At 36.3% G+C, this 22,459-nt stretch overlaps 1 protein-coding gene across 6 annotated transcripts in view; it reads left to right on the forward strand.

The window, feature by feature from the left end:
- Nucleotides 1-22,459, forward strand: part of EPB41L5 (erythrocyte membrane protein band 4.1 like 5) — a 141,261-nt gene that overhangs the window by 4,172 nt on the left and 114,630 nt on the right. For all 6 annotated transcript variants that reach the window (XM_059394462.1, XM_059394464.1, XM_059394466.1 and 3 more), the window contains exons 2-3: nt 4,629-4,816; nt 19,049-19,153. In XM_059394462.1, the coding sequence (XP_059250445.1) occupies nt 4,637-4,816; nt 19,049-19,153 (285 nt within the window). In that variant the 5' untranslated portion in view covers nt 4,629-4,636. The remainder of the gene's footprint in view (nt 1-4,628; nt 4,817-19,048; nt 19,154-22,459) is intronic.

Here is a 22,459-nt window from a genome sequence, read left to right on the forward strand (position 1 = left end):
TATTTTGGAAAAATTCAAGTAGTCAGAAGAGTATTTTGGAAAAATTCAAGTAGTCAGAAGAGTATTTTGGAAAAATTCAAGTAGTCAGAAGAGTATAACGAACTCCCGTGTACCCGTGATGCTGCAACAGTGGCCACTTACCTGGGCAATTTCTTCAGTTTCTATCTCCACTTTACTTTAATATCACTATTTTATATAAAAGAAAAATGGCAGCAATTGGTTATCATAAACAGTCCAGCCAGTGTTCAAATGTGTGCCTGTATAATTTATGTCCTTAGGAAGTTCAAATGACAACTATCATGGCTTTGCTAACTTACCTAGTTACATAGCAATATGCATAATTGTAAAATGAGACTATAATCCTTAATTTATAGCAATTGAATTTTTTATTACATTGGTATTATCCCAGTATTTCAGCTTTTATTTTCATCATGTTTATAAATGCATCTAATTTAAATTTTATTATTACTGTCTTTTTTTCTTGTTCTTTTTGATTGAAATAGAGAGAAAACAGGTGACCAGGGTGAGATGGGGAGAGACTCCTAAGCAGGCTCTGTGCCTAGAGCAGAGCTGATGCGGGTCTTGATCTCACCATCTCAATATCATGACCTGAGCCAGAATCATGAGTTAGAAGCTTAACCAATTGAGCCGCCCAGGTACCCCACAAATGCATTTAGTTTAAAGTATCAACTGGTTATACAAGACTTCTTATAAATTATATGTGTAACAGCAAATGTGTTACTTTAAAAAAAAAAAAAGATTCTATTTATTTATTTGAGAGAGAGAGACAGCATGAGCAGGATGGGCAGAGGGAGAGAGAGAGAATCCCAAATAGACTTTGCGCTGAGGGCAGAGTGACACAGGGTTCAGTCCCAGGACCCCAAGATTGTGACCTGAGCTGAGACCAGTAGTTGGACACTCAACCTACTGCACCACCCGGGCCCCCTAACAAATTTGTGACTTTAAAATTTCCTATATTTTGAAATCAAATTAGACTACACGGAAGTTACAGTAGTAGAGTTCCCATATACCTTTTTTTTTTTTTTTTTTAAAGATTTTACTTGAGACACAGAGAGAGAGCACAAGCAGGCAGAGCAGCAGGCAGAGGGGGAGAGAGAAGCAGGCTCCCCACCGAGCAGGGAGCCTGATGTGGGGCTTGATCCCAGGACCCCAGAATCATGACCCAAGCTGAAGGCAGCTGATCAACGGACAGAGCCACCCAGGCGCCCCTCCCATTTATCTTTGACTTAGCTTTCCCTAATGATAACATCATACAACTAAAAAAAAAAAAAAAGTTTATTTAAATTAGGATCTAATGTATGTGTATTGTGATTGATGGATTTGTATTTTAAGTCCTTTTTTGTTTAAGATTTTATTTTTATATATATATATATATATATTTTTTTTAAAGATTTTATTTATTTATTTATTTGACAGAAATCACAAGCAGATGGAGAGGCAGGCAAAGAGAGACAGAGGGAAGCAGGCTTCCCGCTGAGCAGAGAGCCTGATGCGGGACTTGATCCCAGTACCCTGAGATTATGACCTGAGCCGAAGGCAGCGGCCTAACCCACTGAGCCACCCAGGCGCCCCGAGATTTTATTTATATATTTGACAGACAAGAGATCACAAGTAGGCAGAGAGGCAGGCAGAGAGGGGGAAGCAGGCTCCCCGCTTAGCAGAGAGCCGGATGGGGGGCACCATCCCAGGACCCTGGGATCATGATCTGAGCCAAAGGCAGAGGCTCAACCCACTGAGCTACCCAGGCACCCCTAGTCTGTTTTAATCCGTAGTTCTCTTTGCATTTCTTTTTTCCCCTTGCAATTTGTTTGTCGAATAAGCTGAAAACACAAATAGTAATACCATAAAAACCATCTTGCTAGGGACGCCTGGGTGGCTCAGTTGGTTAAGCAGCTGCCTTCGGCTCAGGTCATGATCCCAGCGTCCTGGGATCGAGTCCCACATCGGGCTCCTTGCTCAGCAGGGAGCCTGCTTCTCCCTCTGCCTCTGCCTGCCATTCTGTCTGCCTGTGCTCACTCTCTCCCCCTCTCTCTCTCTGATGAATAAATAAAATCTTTAAAAAAAAAACAAAAAAAAAAAACAAAAAAAAAACCCATCTTGCTAACCTAATGTTTAATTTATGCAAATAAGAGAATGAGAAAAATAAGTTAAAGACAATGATTAATTCCAGAGAAAACAAGAAGTTGAGCAGAAAAGGGAGGGTAATCACAGTATACAACATGACTTAGCTAATGTTTAAATATTCATAATACTATAAACACTAAGTATGATCTAAGCATAACTGTAAAGTAACTCAAGAAGAGATATATAACAAGGAGATGCACAGAGCCAATTCCTTATCCCAAATTTATATGTATGTTTTTGCTTATATTTTCATTCAAACTCTTTTTATTTAGCTATGATCTTTGATGATTTCTTACCTCTAAAATACAAGTTTTACATGAATTGTTCTCTGATGTAGTAGAAAGACCAAGAATTTGGAATCAGAAAAATCAGTTTGAGCCCCTGTCTTCATTATTTACTAAATAATGGATGTGGCCAGTGGTTTCATTTATTGGACCCTTAGTTTACTCATCAAAATAAGATAAAATTTTGGGAGTTTTTCTGAGATGCAAGTAAGATTATTTACTAACCATTTGTTGTACTTAATGAGGTGTTCTGGGTGGCTGGCTATTCAAAATAGGAATTATGTCTTTAGGAGTTTATAATAAATGAGACAGACATGTTAATAAATAAAAATCTGATTAGTGATACAGTAAAATATTTTCATGTTTCAGTGGAAGTGTCATGATGGGAGTGACTAACTCTTTGGTTATCAGAGAATGTCTCTCAGGGGAGATATAGGTAGAATTGAATTAAAAAATAGGTAGGGAGTCTCTGACACATGGGCTTTCTACATCTGGGATAACAAGTACCTTTCTTAGGTAGCTGAAACAAGAATGGATAGCAAAGTGCAAAAGGAGCAATGTCTGAAGAGAAAGCTGAAGAGAAAGAGACTGCAGCCAGATGTTACATATGAGTGCTTTGTAAATTGAAAACTTACCTAGTTTTATTTTCTTGGAATTTAAGTAGATGAACATACAAAGGACAAGTCTCACAGCTTTGCCAGTTTACTCATTTATGTAGGACTATTCATATGTGATATGTGTATGATAATCTTCAGTTTATAGAGACTTGTTTTTTAATGTGCTCATATTTACTTTTAAAATTAGCTTTATTTTAATCAAGTTTATAAATGTATAAACTACATTTGAATCACCTAACCTGAAGGCTTCTTTTTAAAAATAGCACTCTGCTGAGTTCTATTTTGTCCTCAAGGAAAACACTTTCACATTTAAAGTAACGCTTTTATTTCACTTCTTGATATTTGGTTTCAGGAATTAGCTGTTGAATTCCAACTTGGAAAGATGAGGAATTGGCTCTGTGCATTTCCTTGTTATATATCTCTTCTTGAGTTACTTTACAGTTATGCTTAGATCATACTTAGTGTTTATAGTATTATGAATATTTAAACATTAGCTAAGTCATGTTGTATACTGTGATTACCCTCCCTTTTCTGCTCAACTTCTTGTTTTCTCTGGAGTTAATCATTGTCTTTAACTTATTTTTCTCATTCTCTTATTTGCATAAATTAAACATTAGGTTAGCGAGATGGTTTTTATGGTATTACTATTTGTGTTTGCTGTATTTTTAAAACTACTAACCAGGGGCGCCAGGATGGCCCAGTTGGTTAAGTGTCTGCCTTCAGCTCAGGTTATGATTTTGAGGTCCTGGAATTAAGTGCCACATTGGGCTCCTGCTTAGTGGAAGCCTGCTTCCCCCTCTTCCTCTGCCTGCTGTTCCTCTTGCTTATGTGCTCTCTCTCTGTCAAATAAATAAATAAAATCTTTAAAAAATTAAAAAAAATTACTAAACCTGTTTTATTTTCATTAAACTTATCATTCTTAATAAAGATAAGAAAAGTGGCCTTAAAATAATTTAACATTATAAACAATTGACTATTAAATAGTAATTTAAAATCTTTAAATAATAGACTATTTAACAAAAATGTATATGAATTATATTTGTGTATTAGCTGAACTAGGTGATTATTTGTTTTTTAAGATTTTATTTTTAAGTAATCTCCACAACCTACAACCCTGAGATCAAGAGTCGAGTGTTTCATGCACTGAGGCAGGTGCCCGTTTTTATGTTTTTATTGTGATTGCTCAGAAAAGAAATGGAACTTTTTAGAATTGTTATTGGTCATCAAAGGATACGTTAGTGTGTGGATTGTCTCCTAATGTTTGTAGAGTTATATGGCAATTGTACATAAAATTCATTGACTCAGAAGACCTGATAAACTTCATAAATATTTGTTGTCTCCTATCAGCTCCTTATAAAATAGACCAGTAAATTAAGAAATGCTGTAAGTCTTAACTCTATTTTATATAAAAGTTTTCAAGAACTTTGAGGTAAGTAGCTAGTTTTAATTATGTTTTTCAAATTTACTTGTTGCTTTTAACAGTATGTTCGTAGTGGTCACAAGATTTTACTAAATAACACCATTTGTCTGACTGTACATTGTGGGTAGTCAGCTAATACCTTTTTATCTCTGGTTTTATTAGTGACAAAAATGCTGAGCTTCTTCCGTAGAACACTTGGGCGTCGGTCAATGCGTAAACATGCCGAAAAGGAAAGACTCCGAGAAGCTCAACGAGCTGCCACACACATTCCAGCAGCTGGAGACTCTAAGTCCATCATCACATGTCGGGTGTCTCTTCTGGATGGTACTGATGTTAGTGTGGACTTGCCGGTATGTGTAGGTTCTGCTGACCATTTGTAAATTCTATATGAGACCACTTTCTTCATTTGAACTTTCTCTTGGTAACTTCCTGGGGAAATTAGGTAATCTGGGTTAGTGTGGATCAGGCAGTGTAACATTAAGGTACATGGATCAGGTAACCTTAGATACCCAGCATGATAATATTTTTCTGGGATTGTGGAAGTTACTGAAATATTTAATGATAGGGCATTTATTGGCATAGATCATTTGTGAATTCTTTATGTGTGTTCTTTACGATGGCAATACGTAGGGTACTCTAGTGGATTTCTCACCATTCTTGTTGAGTAGTTATTAAAACAATGAGAGTATTTGGGAATAATGATACATGCATACTATAAGACTTTTAATTCTCTATATTTTTCTCTAATTTCCCAAACACTTCTCACTTTTCCTCAAACAAATGCTTCTTCAGTAGTTTGTTGTGCTTGCCTAAATTTTAAGGAAATGGAGTAAAAGAAATTTCATACTTCTCAGCTCTGTTTATGTCTTTGCTCCCAAAGTAGTTGCAGAGGAGGTTTTTTTATACAGTCATCTTCATTTCAAGACAGGATGTTGTAATTTTATTAAAATTTTAGATGGTTTCTTTTTACAGTTATGAATGTATAAATTATAGCTCAAGATGTGAAACAGTCTGATGTATTTGAAAGGGGTTAACTTATGCATTTTTGAGGGGCAAGAGAGGTAACTGTATGGTTAGGAGGGCAGTTGAGTTTCTTTCTGAGGTATTTACTAACACAAATGTCTGTGTTCTGTGTCAAAAGATTTATTAATGGGGCACCTAGGTGGCTAAGTCAGTTAAGCCTCTGACTCTTGGTTTCCACTCAGGTTTCCGCTGGGTTGTGGGATCGAGCTCCACATCAGGCTCCTCACTTAGTGCAGGGGTCTGGTTGAGATTCTTTGTCCCTCCCTCTTCCTTCCTCTCTGCTCCTTCCCTTGTGTACTTTTTCTTTCTCTCTCAAATAAAGAAATCACATCTTAAAAAAAGATTTATGTAACTAAGCTATAAAATGTATGTGATTTGTTGTGTCACTGGATGTTCAGTCTTCCCTCCGTACATCCGTTTTAGTATAATATACCCAAAATACAATAAAAAATGTCTTTGTGCAAGGTGATAGCCTAAATGTTGCTACAGTATACAGTTGAATAAACTCTGAAAGACCTTTAACTTAACCTTTAACTGTGACCTTTAACTCACAGAGTGAGATTAAGGAATTAGTTTATTTAAATGAATATTCTGATTAATAGGATAATTTAGAATGTACTAGGTATATACCTTACACCTTTAAAAAATAATGGAATGTAAAAATAAACAGTGGAATGTGATAAAATTAACTATAAGATTTCTTGAAGTGTTTGAAGTCATCATCATGGGTATGTTTTATTATCTTTGTACATTAGACTGGACGGACATCTTTAGGGTTTTTGAATCTGGAGGACTGGAAGGCATTTACATTTTCTTCCTATAAGGGCTTTTTGAGGGTTTGTCAAGCATTCCAATATGTGATACCTCTTCGAGGAGTTTTCATATTCATTTTCTTTCTTGTTAAGTATCTTAAGGGTTTTGTGTAATATTATGTTAAAATACGTTAGATATGTGATAAAAAGTTCAAGAGTGCTGTGTGAGAGACTGGAAAGAAGTTTCTTATTACCTAATGTTTGAAGTATGAAGTCTTCTGGGTTGTGGATGGAGAGGCTAGGAAATACTAGGAAAGTAGACTTGGTAAAGGATCTTTTTAAAGAGGCAGTGTTTTGTGGAGAAGAAACAGCATGAGGTTCTAAAGCAGTGGAACAAATTACTAGTGACTGCTATAGAGTGGTTTCCTATGCCTGATATGCTCAGTAGGGTGGATGGCCAGAAATGTTAGCTTACCTCTCATGTAGACCGTTGTAGTGGAAAAAGCCGAGAGTTTTCAATTTGACTTTTTGTGGGAGTAGAACAATTGCCTTTTCAGCTCTGCAGGTGAAATCCTAGAGTTAAGATCTAATTCTAGATGCTTGCGTGAGTTTAAAATGGGCATTGGCCTGCCAGCTAAACTGTTTTACTGAAAGAAAAAAAATAGACCAGAGGAATATTAATTTCTAAAAAGAAAGTTTCCCCCCCCTTTTTTTTTGATTTAGCTATTCATCCAGTCTAGTATGATTCCAAAAGAGGATTTAAAATTGATTTTGACAGGGGCGCCTGGGTGGCTCAGTGGGTTAAGCCGCTGCCTTCATCTCAGGTCATGATCTCAGAGTCCTGGGATCGAGCCCCGCATCGGGCTCTCTGCTCATCGGGGAGCCTGCTTCCTCCTCTCCCTCTGCCTGCCTCTCTGCCTGCTTGTGATCTCTCTCTGTCAAATAAGTAAATAAAATATTTAAAAAAAAAATAAATAAAATTGATTTTGACAATTGGATGAAGCACATACTCCTTTTCCACTAGGATTAAGGTCACTAGTGATAATAACAAGCCATAGTGGAACTAAGATGATTGCCCAGGCAATATGTAAGTGATTATCAGTGATTAAATAGATAATTTAGATATATGGACTTCAAATTAAAATATACCAATAGTATTGGTCGTTTTCCTCCTTCTGCTGTCTTCATCTCAAAACTGGGAGAGGAATTTAAGTACCTTCTCCCTGGGCTTCCCCATGCCCTTTTTTAAAGAACTAATAACAGTGAGAATGCCTAATGCCTTTCAGTGAATGATAAAAGCATCAGGTAGAAATTTCTAACTTTGAAATGGAAATGGAAATGCCACAGAAACTTTGATTTATGAACTTAATATTGTTTAGTAAATAGTCTGTCTTTTATCATTCTGCATCTCCCAGGTTTTAAATTAATAAAAATTAATCAATTGATAATAATTTTTTAAAAGATTTTATTTATTTATTTTATTTATGAACTTAGTATTGTTTAATAAATAGTCTTTTATCATTCTGCATCTCCCAAGTTTTAAATTAATAAAAAATGATTAATCAGTTGATAATTTTTTTTAAAAGATTTTATTTATTTATTTGACAGACAGAGATCACAAGTAGGCAGAGAGGCAGGCAGAGAAAGAGAGGAGGAAGCAGGCTCCCTGCGGAGCAGAGAGCCTGATGTGGGGCTTGATCAGGACCCTGGGATCATGACCTGAGCCAAAGGCAGAGCCTTTAACCCACTGAGCCACCCAGGCGCCCCAGTTGATAATACTTTAATATATCTACTTTGCTGATACAGGCACTGAAGGCTTTGATTATATAGCTCTTGTGTAGTTAAACCTTTTTAGATAAATAACATTTATAGGTATCCTATGTTTATGAAAACTTAATATTGTTAAGATGCAGTACACCCCAAATTGATCTAGAGATTCAACATAATCCCCTCCAGAATACCAGTTGATTTATTTGTAGAAATTGACAAGCTTATTTTAAAATTCATGTGGGATTGCAAGGGACTTATTATAGCCAAAATAATACTGAAAAAGAACAAAGTAGTAGGATTCACACTTAGCTTTAAGACTCAGTATAAAGCAATGGTAATTAAGATGGTGTGCTGCTGGCACAAGAATAGACACATAGGGGTGCCTGGCTGGCTCAGTGAGCATGTGACTCTTTATCTCAGGGTTGTGAGTTCAAGCTGCACACTGGGTGTAGAAATTACTTAAAAATAAAATCTTGGGGCACCTGGGTGGCTCAGTGAGTTAAAGCCTCTGCTTTCCGCTCAGGTCATGGTCTCAGGGTCCTGGGATCGAGCCCCACATTGGGCTCTCTGCTTGGCAGGGAGTCCGCTTCCTCCTCTCTCTTCTGCCTGCCTCTCTGCCTGTTAGTGATCTCTGTCTGTCAAATAAATAAATAAAATCTTTAAAAAAAAAAAAAGAATAGACACATAAATTATTGCAACAGAATAGAGAATCCAGATGTAAAGCCATACATCTGTTGTCAGTTGTTTCTTTGGGGGGGATGTTTCTTAAGATGTTTTTTAATGAATAATTTTTTTGAATTGAAGAAAGTTGCTATAAAATAAAGTTAACCATTTTATTATTTTTTTTAAAGGTTTTATTTGTTAGAGAGCAAGCTAGAGAGCACGGGATGAGGGGCGGGGGGGCGTGAAAAAAGGAGAGAAAAGGAGACTCCCTGCTGATTAGGGAGCCCAACATGGGGCTCCATTCCAGGGAGGGGCTCAATCTCAGGACCCTGGGATCATGACCTGATAGAAGACAGATGCTTCACTGACTGAATAACCCAGGCACCACATAAAATTAACTATTTTAAAGTTCAGGGAGCCTGTCTGGCTCATTGGAAGTGTGTGTGACTGTTGATCTTGGGTTCATGAGTTCAAGCCTCATGTTGGGTGTACAGGTGACCTCAATAAATAAAACTTTTCAAAGAGTGCATAATTTATTGGTCTTCAGTACAGTCACCATGTTGTACATCACCTCTGTTTAGTTCTAAGATATTTTTGTCATCCCAAATGGAAACTCTGTAAGTCCCATTAGCCCCTGATAACTGCTAGTTGGTTTTCTTTCTCTGAGGATTTGCCTGTTTTGGATGTTTTATATAAATGGAATATTATCCAATCTGTGACCTTTCTTTAACTTAGCCTAATATTTTTGAGGTTCATCTGTACTGTGACATTTATCAGCACTTAATTCTTTTTCATGTTGACTAATACTCCATTGTATGATAAATCATATTTTGTTTATCCATTCATCAGTTGATGGACGTTTGGGTTCTCTCCATCTTTTAGCAATTGTGTATAGTAATGCTGTGAATATTCATGTTCAAGTGTTTGTTGTAGTACCTGTTTTTAATTCTTTGGAATATGATACCTGAGGATGGAATTGCTGGGTCATATGATAGTTCCAGGTTTAATTTTTTCTGGAACTGTTTTCCATACTAATTGTATCATTTTACATTCCCATCAGCAATGTAGGACAGTTCCAGGTTCTCTACATCCCTCAACACTTGTCATTTTCCATTTTTTAAATTATAGTTGTCCTAGTAGGTGTGAAGTGGTACCTCATTTGTGGTTTTGATTTGTAGTTTCCTAATGATTACTGAGGAGCATCTTTTTACATATGTATTTGTTATTTGTACATTTTCTTTGGAAAATGTCTATAGTGTTCTTATCTGGTTTTCAAAGTTTTTTAAAAATTAAAAAATTTAATTAACATACAGTATTAAAAGATATTTATTTATTTATTAAAGATTATTTATTTGACAGAGATCACAAGTAGGCAGAGAAGTAGGCAGAGAGGGGGGAAGGGAAGCAGGCTCCCCGCGAACAGAGAGCCCGATGCGGGGCTCTATCCCAGGACCCTGGGATCACGAAGGCAGAGGGTTTAACCCACTGAGCCATCCAGGTGCCATACAGTACTATATTATGTATAACACAGTGTGGACAATTACATACACATTATGAAATGCTCACCATGATAACTAGTTACCATCTGTCACGGTACAGAGTTGTTATTCTTTATGTATGTTTATTATATATTCTTTATATATATTTATTCTATTGTTGACTATATTCCCAGTGCTGTATTTTCATCACCATGACTTATTTATTTTATAGCTGGAAGTTTGTACCTCTTAATCCCCTTCATCTGTTTGGCCTATCCCCCTTCCTACCTTTCTGGCAATCATCAGTTTATTCTCTGTATTCATGAATCTGGTTTTTTGTGTGGTTTTGTTCATTTGTGTTTTAGATTCTGCATATAGGAAAATCACATGGTATTTGTCTTTGTCTGATTAGTTTTCCTTAGTTTAATACTTCCTAGGTCCATCCGTGTTGTTGCAAATGGCAGGATTTCATTCCTTTTTTTCTGGCTGAGTAATATTCCATCACACACACACACACACGCGCGCGCGCGTGTGTGTATACCACATATTTATTGATTCATCTATTGGTGGACGTTTAAGTTGCATCCGTATTTTGGCTGTTGTAAATAATGCTGCAGTATACATAGGGGTGCATTTCTCTTTTTGAATTAGTGTTTTTGTTTTCTTAGTGGGGTGCATTTCTCTTTTTGAATTAGTGTTTTTGTTTTCTTTGTGTAAATATTTAGCAGTGGAATTACTGGATCATATGGTATTTCTGTTTTTAATTTTTTGAGGAAACTTTCTATTGTTTCCCATTATGACTGCACCAGTTTACATTCCTGCCAGCAGTGCATGAGTTCCCTTTTCTCTGCATCCTCCACAGTACATATTTCTTGTCCTTTAGATACTAGCCATTCTGTTTGGTGTGAGGTGATACCTCACTGTGGTTTTGATTTGCATTTCCCTGATGATAAGTGATGTTGAGCGTCTTTTCATGTGTCTTTTGGCCATATGTATGTCTTTGGAAAAGTGTCTATTTTAGGTCCTCTCCCCGTTTTTTAATTGAATTATTTGTGGGGTTTTTTGTTTTTTGTTTTTGTTTTTGTTTTTTTTGTTTTGGTATTTAGTTCTGTGAGTTCTTTATATATTTTGGAGATTAGCCTCTTACTGGAATATCATTTGTAAATGTCTTTTACTATTCAGTAGGTTGCCTTTTCATTTTTTTGATGGTTTTCCTTGTTTGTGCAGAACCTTTTCAGTTTGGTGTAGTTTTATTAGTTTATTTTTGTTTTGTTTCCCTTGCCTGAGGAGACTTAAACCAGAAAAATATTGCTAGGGCCAGGGCCCAAGAGATTACTGCCTACATTTTCTTTTGGGAGTTTTATGGTTTTAGGTCTTAGAGTTAAATCCTTAATCCATGTTGAGTTAGTTGTTGTATATAGTGTAAGATACTGGTCGACTTTCACTCTTTTGCATGTAGCTATCCAGTTTTCCCAATGCCATTTATTGAGGAGACTGTCTTTTCCGTGGTATGCATTTTTGCTTCCTTTATTGTAGATTAATTGGCCATATAAGAGTGAATTTATTTCTGGGCTCTCTGTCCTGTTCCATTGATTTATGTGTCTGTTTTTGTGCCAGTACCAATACTATTTTTATTAACATTAACTTTGTAGTATAGTTTGAAACCTGGGATTGTGAGATCTCCAGCTTTGTTCTTCCTTAAGATTGCTTTGGTTATGGTCAGTTGATTTATGACAGGGGTGCCAGAGCCATTCAGCGAGGGGAAGAATAGTCTTTTCAACAAGTGGTGCTAGGAGAACTGGATAGCTATATGCAAAAGAATGAAGTGAAATGGGAACTTTAGGTTATGCCGTATACAAAAATTAACTCAAAATGGATCAAAGACCTAAACATAAGAGCTAAGACCATAAAACTCATGGAACAAAAAATAGGGATAAATCTTCATGACCTTGGATTTGGCACCAGTTTTTTAGATATGACACCAAAAACGTGAATAACGAAATAAGAAAAAGTAAGTTGGACTTTTATCAGAATTAAAAACTTCCATGTCACAAAGGCCATTATCAAGAAGGTGAAAAGATCCTCCCATAGAAAGGGAAAGAATACTTGCAGGTTACATATTTGATAAGCACTTGTGTCTAGAATATATAAAGAACCGTTACAACCCAGGGTGCCTGGGTGGCTCAGTGGGTTAAGCCTCTGCCTTCAGCTCAGGTAATGGTCCTGGGATTGATCCCCACATTGAGCTCTCTGCTCAGCAGGGAGCCTGCTTCCCTCTGTGTCTCTGTCTGCCTCTCTGCTTGTGATCTCTCTCTCTCTCTCTTAAAATCTTTTTTTTTTTTTAAAGATTTTATTTATTTATTTATTAGGGAGATTATTTATTTATTTATTAGAGAGAGAGCACGAGTGGAGAAAGGTCAGCGGGAGAAGCAGACTCCCCACCAAGCAGGGAGCCCAATGTGGACTCGATCCTAGGACTCCAGGATCATGACCTGAGCCGAAGGCAGTTGCTTAACCAACTAAGCCACCCAGGCGTCCCTCTCTCTCTTAAAATCTTAAAAAAAAAAAAAAGAAAAAGTTAAAAACTAATAATAAAAACACAAATAACCCAATTTAAAAATGGGCAAAGGATCTGAATAGACACTTTTGCATATAAGATATGCAGATAGCTGATAAATACATGAAAAGATGCTTGACATCCTTAGTTACCAGAGAAATGCAAATCAAAACCACAATGAGATACTACATATCAATTAGGAAGGTCAAAATAAAAATGTCAGATAATATTAGTGTTGGTGAGAATGTGGAGAAAATCTGAACCTTCTTACATTTTTTGGCAGGAATATCAAGTTGTGTGGCTGCTTGGGAATATAGCCTGGCAGTTTCTCAAGTGATTAAACGTAGTTATCATATGTTCCAGCAATTGTACTTTTAGGTATATATCTAAGATAATTGAAAACACACATTTAGACAAAAACTTATACACAGATAGTCATAACAGTGTTATTTTTACTATCTTAAAGATTAAAAAAAAACCCAACTGTTTGTCAGAAGTTATATGTATAAACAAGATGTGCTATATCCATATAATGGGATATTATTTGGCCATGAAGGAAATGAAGTACTGATACATGCTACATGGGTGAACTTTGACAACATTGTGCTAGGTGAAAGCAGCTGGTGATAGGACTTCATTCATATGAAAATTCAGAATAAAGAAATCTGTAGGAAAAAAAAAAGATTAGTGGTTTAGTGGTTGCTAAGGGCAGATGGGTAGGGACTTGAGGGGGTAGTAGGAATGGTGGTTGGGGCAATAACTAAAAGATAACAAGGTTTCTTTTTGAGGTATGAAGATGTTCCAAAATTGTGATGGTTGTACATATCTGTGAATATACCTTTGGATTTTGTACGTTTAAATGGTGAATGGTATAGTATGTGAATTATATCTCAAAGCTGTTTAAAACAATGTGTGGATTTTTACATACTTGTTTTTATTCTATTGGTTTCTTTGTACTCAAGAGATATGATTTAGAGTTGATTTTGTTGATTCTTTATAGGAAAAAAATCCTGGAGACTGTATAGTAACACAGGCACAAGACAATGGGCCTATAGACATTAGTGGAGACTGCACCAGAAGGAATGCTTAGTATGTGGATATGGTGGAGGGAGACTTCTAATAAACATTAGAACTGAGTAAAATACAGTTCAGCTCTAGTTGGGAGGGGGTGATATTGTTTGTGGAAGATAATGACAGCATAGGTAGCGGTCATTGAGAGAGGAGTAATAGAATGAAGTAGAAAAAGGAACTTCAGTGGAATGGTGTGTTCAGAAGCCAGATTTAGAGGGTTTAAAGGAATTAATGGGGATAGTCCTTTATTTTTTAGATTTCCTGTAGTCCCTTGTACCTAGGGACTTAATAAATATTGTTAATTATATTGTTTAATAACAAATATTGTTTAGGGGCTCCTGGGTTGCTCAGTGGTTAAAGCCTCTGCCTTCGGCTCAGGTCATGATCCCAGGGTCCTAGGATCGAGCCCCAAATCAGGCTCTCTGCTCAGCAGGGAGGGAGCCTGCTTCCCTTCCTCCCTCTCTGCCTGCCTTTCTGCCTACTTGTGATCTCTGTCTGTCAAATAAATAAGTAAAATCTTAAAAAAATAATAAATATTGTTTAGTTTTTGGGGAGGGACATGAAGGGAAGTTGGGGGATTGCCATGAGATTTGGTAGTAACAGGAAGGAAGGAAACAACAGCAGCTAGAGAATGGCTGGTTAGGGAGATTTGAGTTTGTCAAATGAATAGGAAAAATGTATCTTAGGAATTGGTTTTATATATATAGGTAGATAATATAGGATGAACATTCTAGAAAGGACCACCATCTTATGCTGGGAAAGATGGAAGGCTGATGAAAAGGTAATATCTTGTTGGTCCTAATCTTCAGAAAACAGGATGTGAAGTGAGAACTGGGTTTGAAAGAGGTGGTGACCTGGAATAATTTGTTAGGAGAAAGGAAAAGAAGAATATAAGTAGCAAGTGATGGTCTAGATGCAGCTGAAAACTGAATTTATAATGGGGGAAGCAGGGAAGCAAAATAGGTAAAGGGGAGTAAGAGGTACAAACTTGCTGTTATGAAGGTGATTAAAAGTACAACAGAGAGAATATAGTCAGTAATACTGGAATAATTATGTATGGTGACAGATGGTAACTACACTTACTGTGGTGAGCATTTTGCACTTTATATAATTGTCGAATCACTATGGTGTACACTTGAAACTAATATGTTAGCTACACCTCAATAAAAATTTTCTTTTTAATATGTGAAGGACTTGAATAGATACTTCTCCAAAGAAAATATGCAAATGCTCAGGACACCTGTGTGGCTCAGTTGTTTAAGCGTCTGCCTTTGGCTCAGGTTATGATCTTGGTGTCTGGGATTGAGCCCCACTCAGGCTCCCTACTCTCTTGGGAGCCTGCTTTCTCCCTCTGCCTGCCATTCCCCCTTCTGTGCGCTTGCACTCGCTCTCTCTCTCTCTGACAAATAAAATCTTTATTTGAAAAGGGGTGGAGGGTGCCTGGGTGGCTCAGATGGTTAATTTTCTGTCTTTGGCTTAACTCATGAGCTCTGGGATCAAGCCCCACATTGGGGCTTAAAATGAATGAATAAAATCTTCAAAAAAATCTTAAAAAAAAAAAAAGCAGATGTTTAATAAGCACATGAAAGTATGCTCAGCATTACTGGCATTAGGGAAATGCAAATCAAAATCACATGAGATACCCTTTCACACTTACCAGGATGGTTGTATCAAACAAAATAAACCAAAACAGCCCCAGAAAATAACAAATGTTGGGGAGGATGTGGAGAAATTGGAAGCTTATGTGTTGCTGGTGGGATTGCAGAATGGTGCAGCTACTATGGAAAACAGTTGGGCAGTTTCTCAAAAGTTAAACATAGAATTATATTCCACTCTTACTTATATACCCAAAGAATTGAAAGCAGGGACTCAAAACAGATACTTGTATATCATTATTCATAATAGTATTCACAATAGCCAAAAAGTGGAAGCAACTCAGATGTTCATCAGCAGATGAATGGATAAACTACATGATATATGCATAATATGGAATATTATGAATTTTAAAAAGGAATGAAGTTTTGGAGCCTGCTACAACATGTATGAACTTTGAAAACATTATGCTAAATGAATAAACCAGTCACAAAAAGACATAGATTGTATGATTCTACTTGTGTAACATATATAGACTAAGCAAATTCACAACCCACAGAAAATAGGAAAGAGGTTACTAGGAATTGAAGGGAAAGAGTGTGAGGAATGGTTGTTTTATGGGTACCGAGTTTCTGGTTGGTTTGATGAAAAGTTCTGGAAATCAGAATGGTGATGGTTGTACACGCTGGGAATGTATTTAATGGCATTGAGTTGCATATGCTAAAATGGCATATTTTGTATTATGTTTTTAAAAAGAAAAGAAGGAGAAATGGATGCTGATGAATGATAATAAGTGGGGTCAGTGTACCAGAAGTTTCCATGTAGTTGGAGAACCTAGGCATTGAGAGTAACTTTAGAGACAAGGTTGTGATAAGAAGTTGGGGGTATCTAATTGATTTGAGACGTGACATTCCAAGTCAAATCTCTTTGTAGTGTGTAACCCTTAGGGAATTGGAGCTTGGGGGACAGCAAGATTTAAATTCTAGACTGTCATTTTTTAGCTGTGCAATTTTGTCATTACTAGAATTTTCTGAACCTTTTGTATGTTAAGTATTTGTTAAATGGACAAATAAACCATAATCATCAGAGTAAATGTGAATATTAAATGAACATATGTTTAAGAAAAAAGAAAGTAGAAGTGCCAGCACTTAGGTAGGAAATTTAAAGTGAGAAAAGTAGAGGAAAAATACTTGAGGAAATAGATTGTTTTCCCAGAATTAAAGGGAGATGAAAGATTGCAGATTTAAAAGTCTGACGGAATACCAAATACTAAGTTACAGTTAAGGAAAAAAAAAACACACCTAATCACATTATACTGAAATCTAAGACGATCAAAGATAGAGAAGCCTAAAGCTTACCAAGAAAATTAATAACATTATTAAGGACCAGAATTCAAATTGTCACCGTACTTTCAACAACAGCATAAGCTGCAAGAAAAAGAGTAATACATTTGGAATATTGAAGAGAGTATTGAAAGAAAATAACTTTGAACCCTGAATTTTATAAGGAGACAATTGTCATTCAGGTGTAAGAGTATGATTAAAATATTCTCAAACATAGAAGACCTTTAAAGATTATTCATACAAAGTCCTACATGGGAGACATTTCTGTAGGAAGAACTCAAGTGAGCAGAGAAACAAATCTAGCAGATGCTATTAGATCTCTGTGGTGTATACATTAAAGAGTGTAAAGAATGCTCAAAATACTAAAATAAAGATTATTGTCTTAAACAAATTAGCCACAGCCAGAGAAAAGAAATAAGAGAAAGCATGTTCATAAACATGAGGATTGGCTGAGATCATGGGAAGTAAATGATGGCAAGTAAAATTCTTCTCTTGGTAAAGGGATACATGGATAGCACTTTATCAGAAAGAAAGGTGGTAAAAAGTGCAGGAAAAGCAAAAATATAAGTTGAAATAAAGATCCATTAAAAGGCAGGGATTGATGATTTAGTAAAAAAATTGTGTATGTTTGGTATGTGTATGTGCATATATATATTTTACAAGAAATACCCTAAATCATAATTTAAAATTATATAGGAGGAGGGGCATGGATAGGATGTGTATGAAAATCATTGAAAATTGAGATCCCAATAATGCTTTTGCTTATGTGGGTTGTATCTATTTATAGTTACCTTATTTTTTTTTAAACATGGCAATTTATTCTCAGATTTTTCACTTCCAATCTCATAGGGAAATCTAATGTTAATAGGCATAAAATTATTAGTAAATTACTGATAATTAACTTATTAGAAATTAAAACTGAAAAATTAAAAAAAATCTATTGGTTAATTTCAAAATAGTAGTAATATACCCCTTGTGTTATAAGTAACATACAAGTATTTTTTTTAAAGATTTTATTTATTTTATTTGAGAGAAAGTAGGCAGGTGTATGCAAGAGCATTAGGTGGGGGGAGGGCAGAGAGAGGGAATAGCTGACTCCCCCCTCAGTGGGGAGCCTGATGAAGGGCTCCGTCCCAGGACTCCTGAGATCATGACCTGAGTCAAAGTTAGACATTTAACCCACTCAGCCATCCAGGTGCCCTAGTAACATACAAGTATTTTTTCTTTTTAAAGATACAAGTATTTTTGTGAAAAACAGCTATTTTACTAAACAAAGAATTTAGTGAGAAGAGTAGCATTGTCTTACACATTTTTGTGTATCTCTTTAATGTCTGGTCCAAGAGAACATACTTAGGTCCTCTTTTTTGCTTCTGTATTTACTCTCTTGCAATATATTGTTTTAATTGAGTTTCTACATGAGGAGAATCCTAGGGACCTTATGGTTCTTTTGAAAGTATTTGGGAAAACCTTTGGGTCCTGAGACCACACTCTTGAGAACTGCTTTTTCCAAACAAGTTTCTTCGCTTGTTGCTCACCCTCCCTCCCCGCTTGGTATCTTCTCCATTGATGTCTGTATTTTTTCATTGTCCCATAATTCCTCCCACCTTCCATTTTTTATCTGCTCTTTTCTACCTTATATTGTTTTCCATTTAAGGCTGATCTCCAAGTTTTCACTGATGATTCTAGTCTCTCTGACTATCTTGTCTCTAAAATCTGTTGGCAAGTATATAGTAAGTTCCATATGATTCATACTTCAGTGTTCTAAGTTTTCTTGTGTTTCTCTTTCCAGTCACATTATAAAGCACCTTTGAATTAGTGACTCTTAAAAATTGGCAAGACAAAATAAGAGTTTCTCCTTACAGTGATTAGTACAAGGTGATGTTTGTTGGTTGATGGGAAGTAACACTTTCTGCAGAAGTGCATACACGTCACAAATTCTCTTTTGGCCTTAAGTAGTTTACTGGAAAATTACAGTATCTTACACGTTACCTGATATATGGCAGTATTTTTGGTATTCCAAGTAAGTTTTTAAGAATAGATTTTGTAAAGATTCGTTTATTTGAGAGAGAGAGAGAGAAAGAAGCCTGTGCATGATTCAGGGGAGGGGCAGAGAGAGAGAATCTCAAGTAGACTCCCCGTTGAGTGTGGAGTCCAGTGTGGGGCTTGATCTCAGGACCCTGAGATCATGACCTGAGCCGAAATCAAGAGTCAGATGCTCGACTGACTGAGCCACCTAGCGCCCCTAAACCTTGTATAACTAAAACTATCTCCAGTTCAGGCTTGTTGATCTTGTGAGTCATTTGTTGATTAATTTATTTTCTTACCATTTCAGAAAAAAGCCAAAGGACAAGAGCTCTTTGATCAGATAATGTACCATTTGGACCTTATTGAAAGTGACTATTTTGGACTGAGATTTATGGATTCTGCACAAGTAGCAGTGAGTAGCTGTTTTTTTGAAGTTCCTGTGTGGGAGCAAAAATGGAAAATTTCAGATGACATGCTTAGTGCTGCAAGGCTATATATTCTTACTGCATTCTCTTTTCCTTCTGATTTTCTATTTTGGTCTGAAGTTTTGACCATTTCAAAATAACCTGAAGCATTAGTTAAAAAAATATGAGTCCTGGCCCTTGCCCATATCATTAGAGCATCATCTTTCCAGCCGAGCCTAGGAAATATGTCTTTTTCAATAACCATTGGGTTGCTTGTTGGGCATACTAAAGTTTGAGAACCACTGCATAATGGAAAGGGAGCTAAAATAGGAGATTTGTGGATTCTTGCGTAAGTGATAGAAGTTACTAATTTGCAAATTAAGGTGAGTAGATTAGGTTATCTTTAAAATCCCTTCCCGATCTTTGATTCTATAAATGTTCTTTGACCATCTGCTTTTCACAAGAGAGGAATGTGTGTATATGATAGGTAGGAAGTTGGAAGCTTTTCAGAGATCTGTTATACTAGGATTTGACTGGAGAGTGTTTGAGACAAAGTAGTAGATGATAAGATTAGAAGGTGGTTTAGTGGCCTTATCATCCAAACTGAATACCAAGAGTATTAAATAATAGATGGACAATATTTATTCTCTAATAATTGGGATTAGGGTTTTTTGAGCAAGGAGGTATTATTTTGCTTCAGGAAGTATTATATAGAAAAACTGTATAGGATTATTTGGAATGGGCAGAGATTGAAGTCAGAAAGAGTTATTGCAGATCCCGGGGATAAAAGTAATATTAAGGCCTGGAATAGGACATTCACGGTAGCAGGGAGGGGTGGGGCGGTAGTAGAGATAAGGGTATTAAGACACCAAGCTCTGTGTTCTGGAAGTCTGTGATGGAGGAGTGTGTATGTATGTGTATGTGTTTAGTGACAAATTAATTGTAGTATCTAGGACTCACAGAAACAATATATAAGAAATCTCAAGTTCTTTTTGGAGTGGGGCATTCATTTGGTGTGATTAATAAATAAACTAGAATACCTCTGTAAGATAATATTAAAAACTCAGACCTTTTGGAGATGAACTCCTTTGTTGGCTTTATAGAGCATCTTGGCTAAATTTACCACTGTTAATGCTAGCTACAATTTTTTTTTTCTCTGATTTCCATACCCTTAGTCCCCTTTCCTGAGTTTAAAAGAAATTAAGCATAAACATTTTGTAACAAGAGTACTGGTTACATTTTGGCAAACCCATATAATGGAATACTCTACAGCTCATTAAAAATGTACTAATTGACACAAAAGTGTACTAATTGACATAGAATAATGTAGGAAAAAAAGGGTTACAGAACAATATATTTGAGTTTTTTTTATTTAAAAAAAAAGGGGGGGGCATCTGGGTGGCTTAGTCCTTAGGTGTCTACCTTAGGCTCAGATCATGATCCCAGGGTTCTGGGATCGAGCCACACATTGGGCTCCCTGGGGAGGCCTACTTATCCCTCTCCCACTCTGCCTACTTGTATTCTCTCTCTTGTTGCGTCTCTGTCAAATAAATAAGTTAATCTAAAAAAAAAAAAAAAAAAGGTGTCATTATGTACACATATATGCATAAAATATTTGCAAAGCTATTTCCCATAGTTTCAGAGTTCTCATCTCTGGATGGAGTTTGTAGAGGAGGTCTTTCTTTTATTTTTCATTTTAATGTTATTTCTCTCCAGTTGGACTAAATCTATTGAGGGCAGGGGATGAGTCTTACTTACCACTGTTGCCCAGCACGTAGTGGACATATAAAATATTTATCAAATCAAATTCTGGTACACTACTTTGATCTAAAGGCTTGGTTGACTGTTGAGTTTAATATAATTCATCAGTCATCTTACAAATAATGGAATTACAGTCTTGCAATCAGTGAAAAAATAAATATGTTAGGGATAAATAATTCAAAGCTTCCTTTTTTCAGAGGGGTTGTGAAGGAAAAGAGGTAGAAATATGCCAGCATTAAGTTTCAGGTACCTTCTTTCCTTAGGATACATAAATACAGTAGTCTCTATCCATGGTTTCACTTTCCATGGTTTCAGTTACCCATGTTCAACCCCAGTCTGGAAGCAGGTGACCTTCCTTCTGACAGAAGGTTATTGGTAGCCTAAAGCTACATCATAGTGCCTACACCATTCACCTTACTTCATCTCATCATGTAGGTGTTTTATCATCTCATGGCATCATGAGAAGAAGGGTGAGTACAGTACAATAAGATACTGTCAGAGAGAGACCACATTCACAAAATTTTATTATGGTATATAGTTATAATTGTCCTATTTTATTACTAATTATTGTTATTAATACCTTACTGTGCCTAATTTACACATTAAACTCTAAAAGTATGTATAGGGAAAAATATAGTATATATTGGGTTTGGTACTATCTGTGATTTCAGGCATCCACCAGGGGTCTTGGAATGTATCTTCCACAGATAAGTGGGGGTGGGGGTTGGGGAGCTATTGTAATTGGGGGAAAGAAATAGACATGCAGCTTTAGGTAAGTTGTATTATTTACTCTTTGTTAATATCAGTAATTACTGAATTACTAGATCCATTAATTTTTTCCCTTCATTTGATACACATATAGTGCCTTTCTTTTGGTCATAATAAGTTTTTAGTAAAGCCAGTATTAGAACTCTTTTTTTTTTTAAGGTTTTATTTCTTTAACTATTTCTACACCCCACATGAGTCTTGAACTCATGACCCTGAGATCAAGAATGCAACCACATGCTCCTCTAACTGAGCCAGCCAGGCGCCCTAGAACTTTTAATCCCTACTCTTTTTAGTTGTAACTTATCCTTTCCAAACCCAGAAATCTAGGCATTAAGATTAAATTTTAGTAAGATTTACTTTTTGTTTTTGCTGTTACTGAAATACACTATGTGCGTTGAACTGGAAAAACAATAGCTGGTAGATGAAAGCTATTCAAAGATGAAAGCTCCAGATAAAATTTTACATGTTCTTGGGGCGCTTGGGTGACTCAGTGGGTTAAAGGCTCTGCCTTCGGCTAAGGTCATGATCCTAGGGTCCTGGGATCGAGCCACATCGGGCTCTCTGCTCAGCGGGGAGCCTGCTTCCCTTCCTCTCTCTCTGCCTGCCTCTCTGCCTGCTTGTGATCTCTGTCTGTCAAATAAATAAATGAAATCTTAAAAAAAAAAAATTCACATGTTCTTAAAGTACTGACTCACACAATTCTACAATTTTATGACATCAGTAAGCATAGAAAAGACTCTTAGGTATTTGTCATGTGGCCAGATTTAACCCCAGAATAAAAGAAA

The sequence above is a fragment of the Mustela nigripes genome, chromosome 3 (genome assembly GCF_022355385.1).
Source record: "Mustela nigripes isolate SB6536 chromosome 3, MUSNIG.SB6536, whole genome shotgun sequence".
NCBI classification, from domain to species: domain Eukaryota; kingdom Metazoa; phylum Chordata; class Mammalia; order Carnivora; family Mustelidae; genus Mustela; species Mustela nigripes.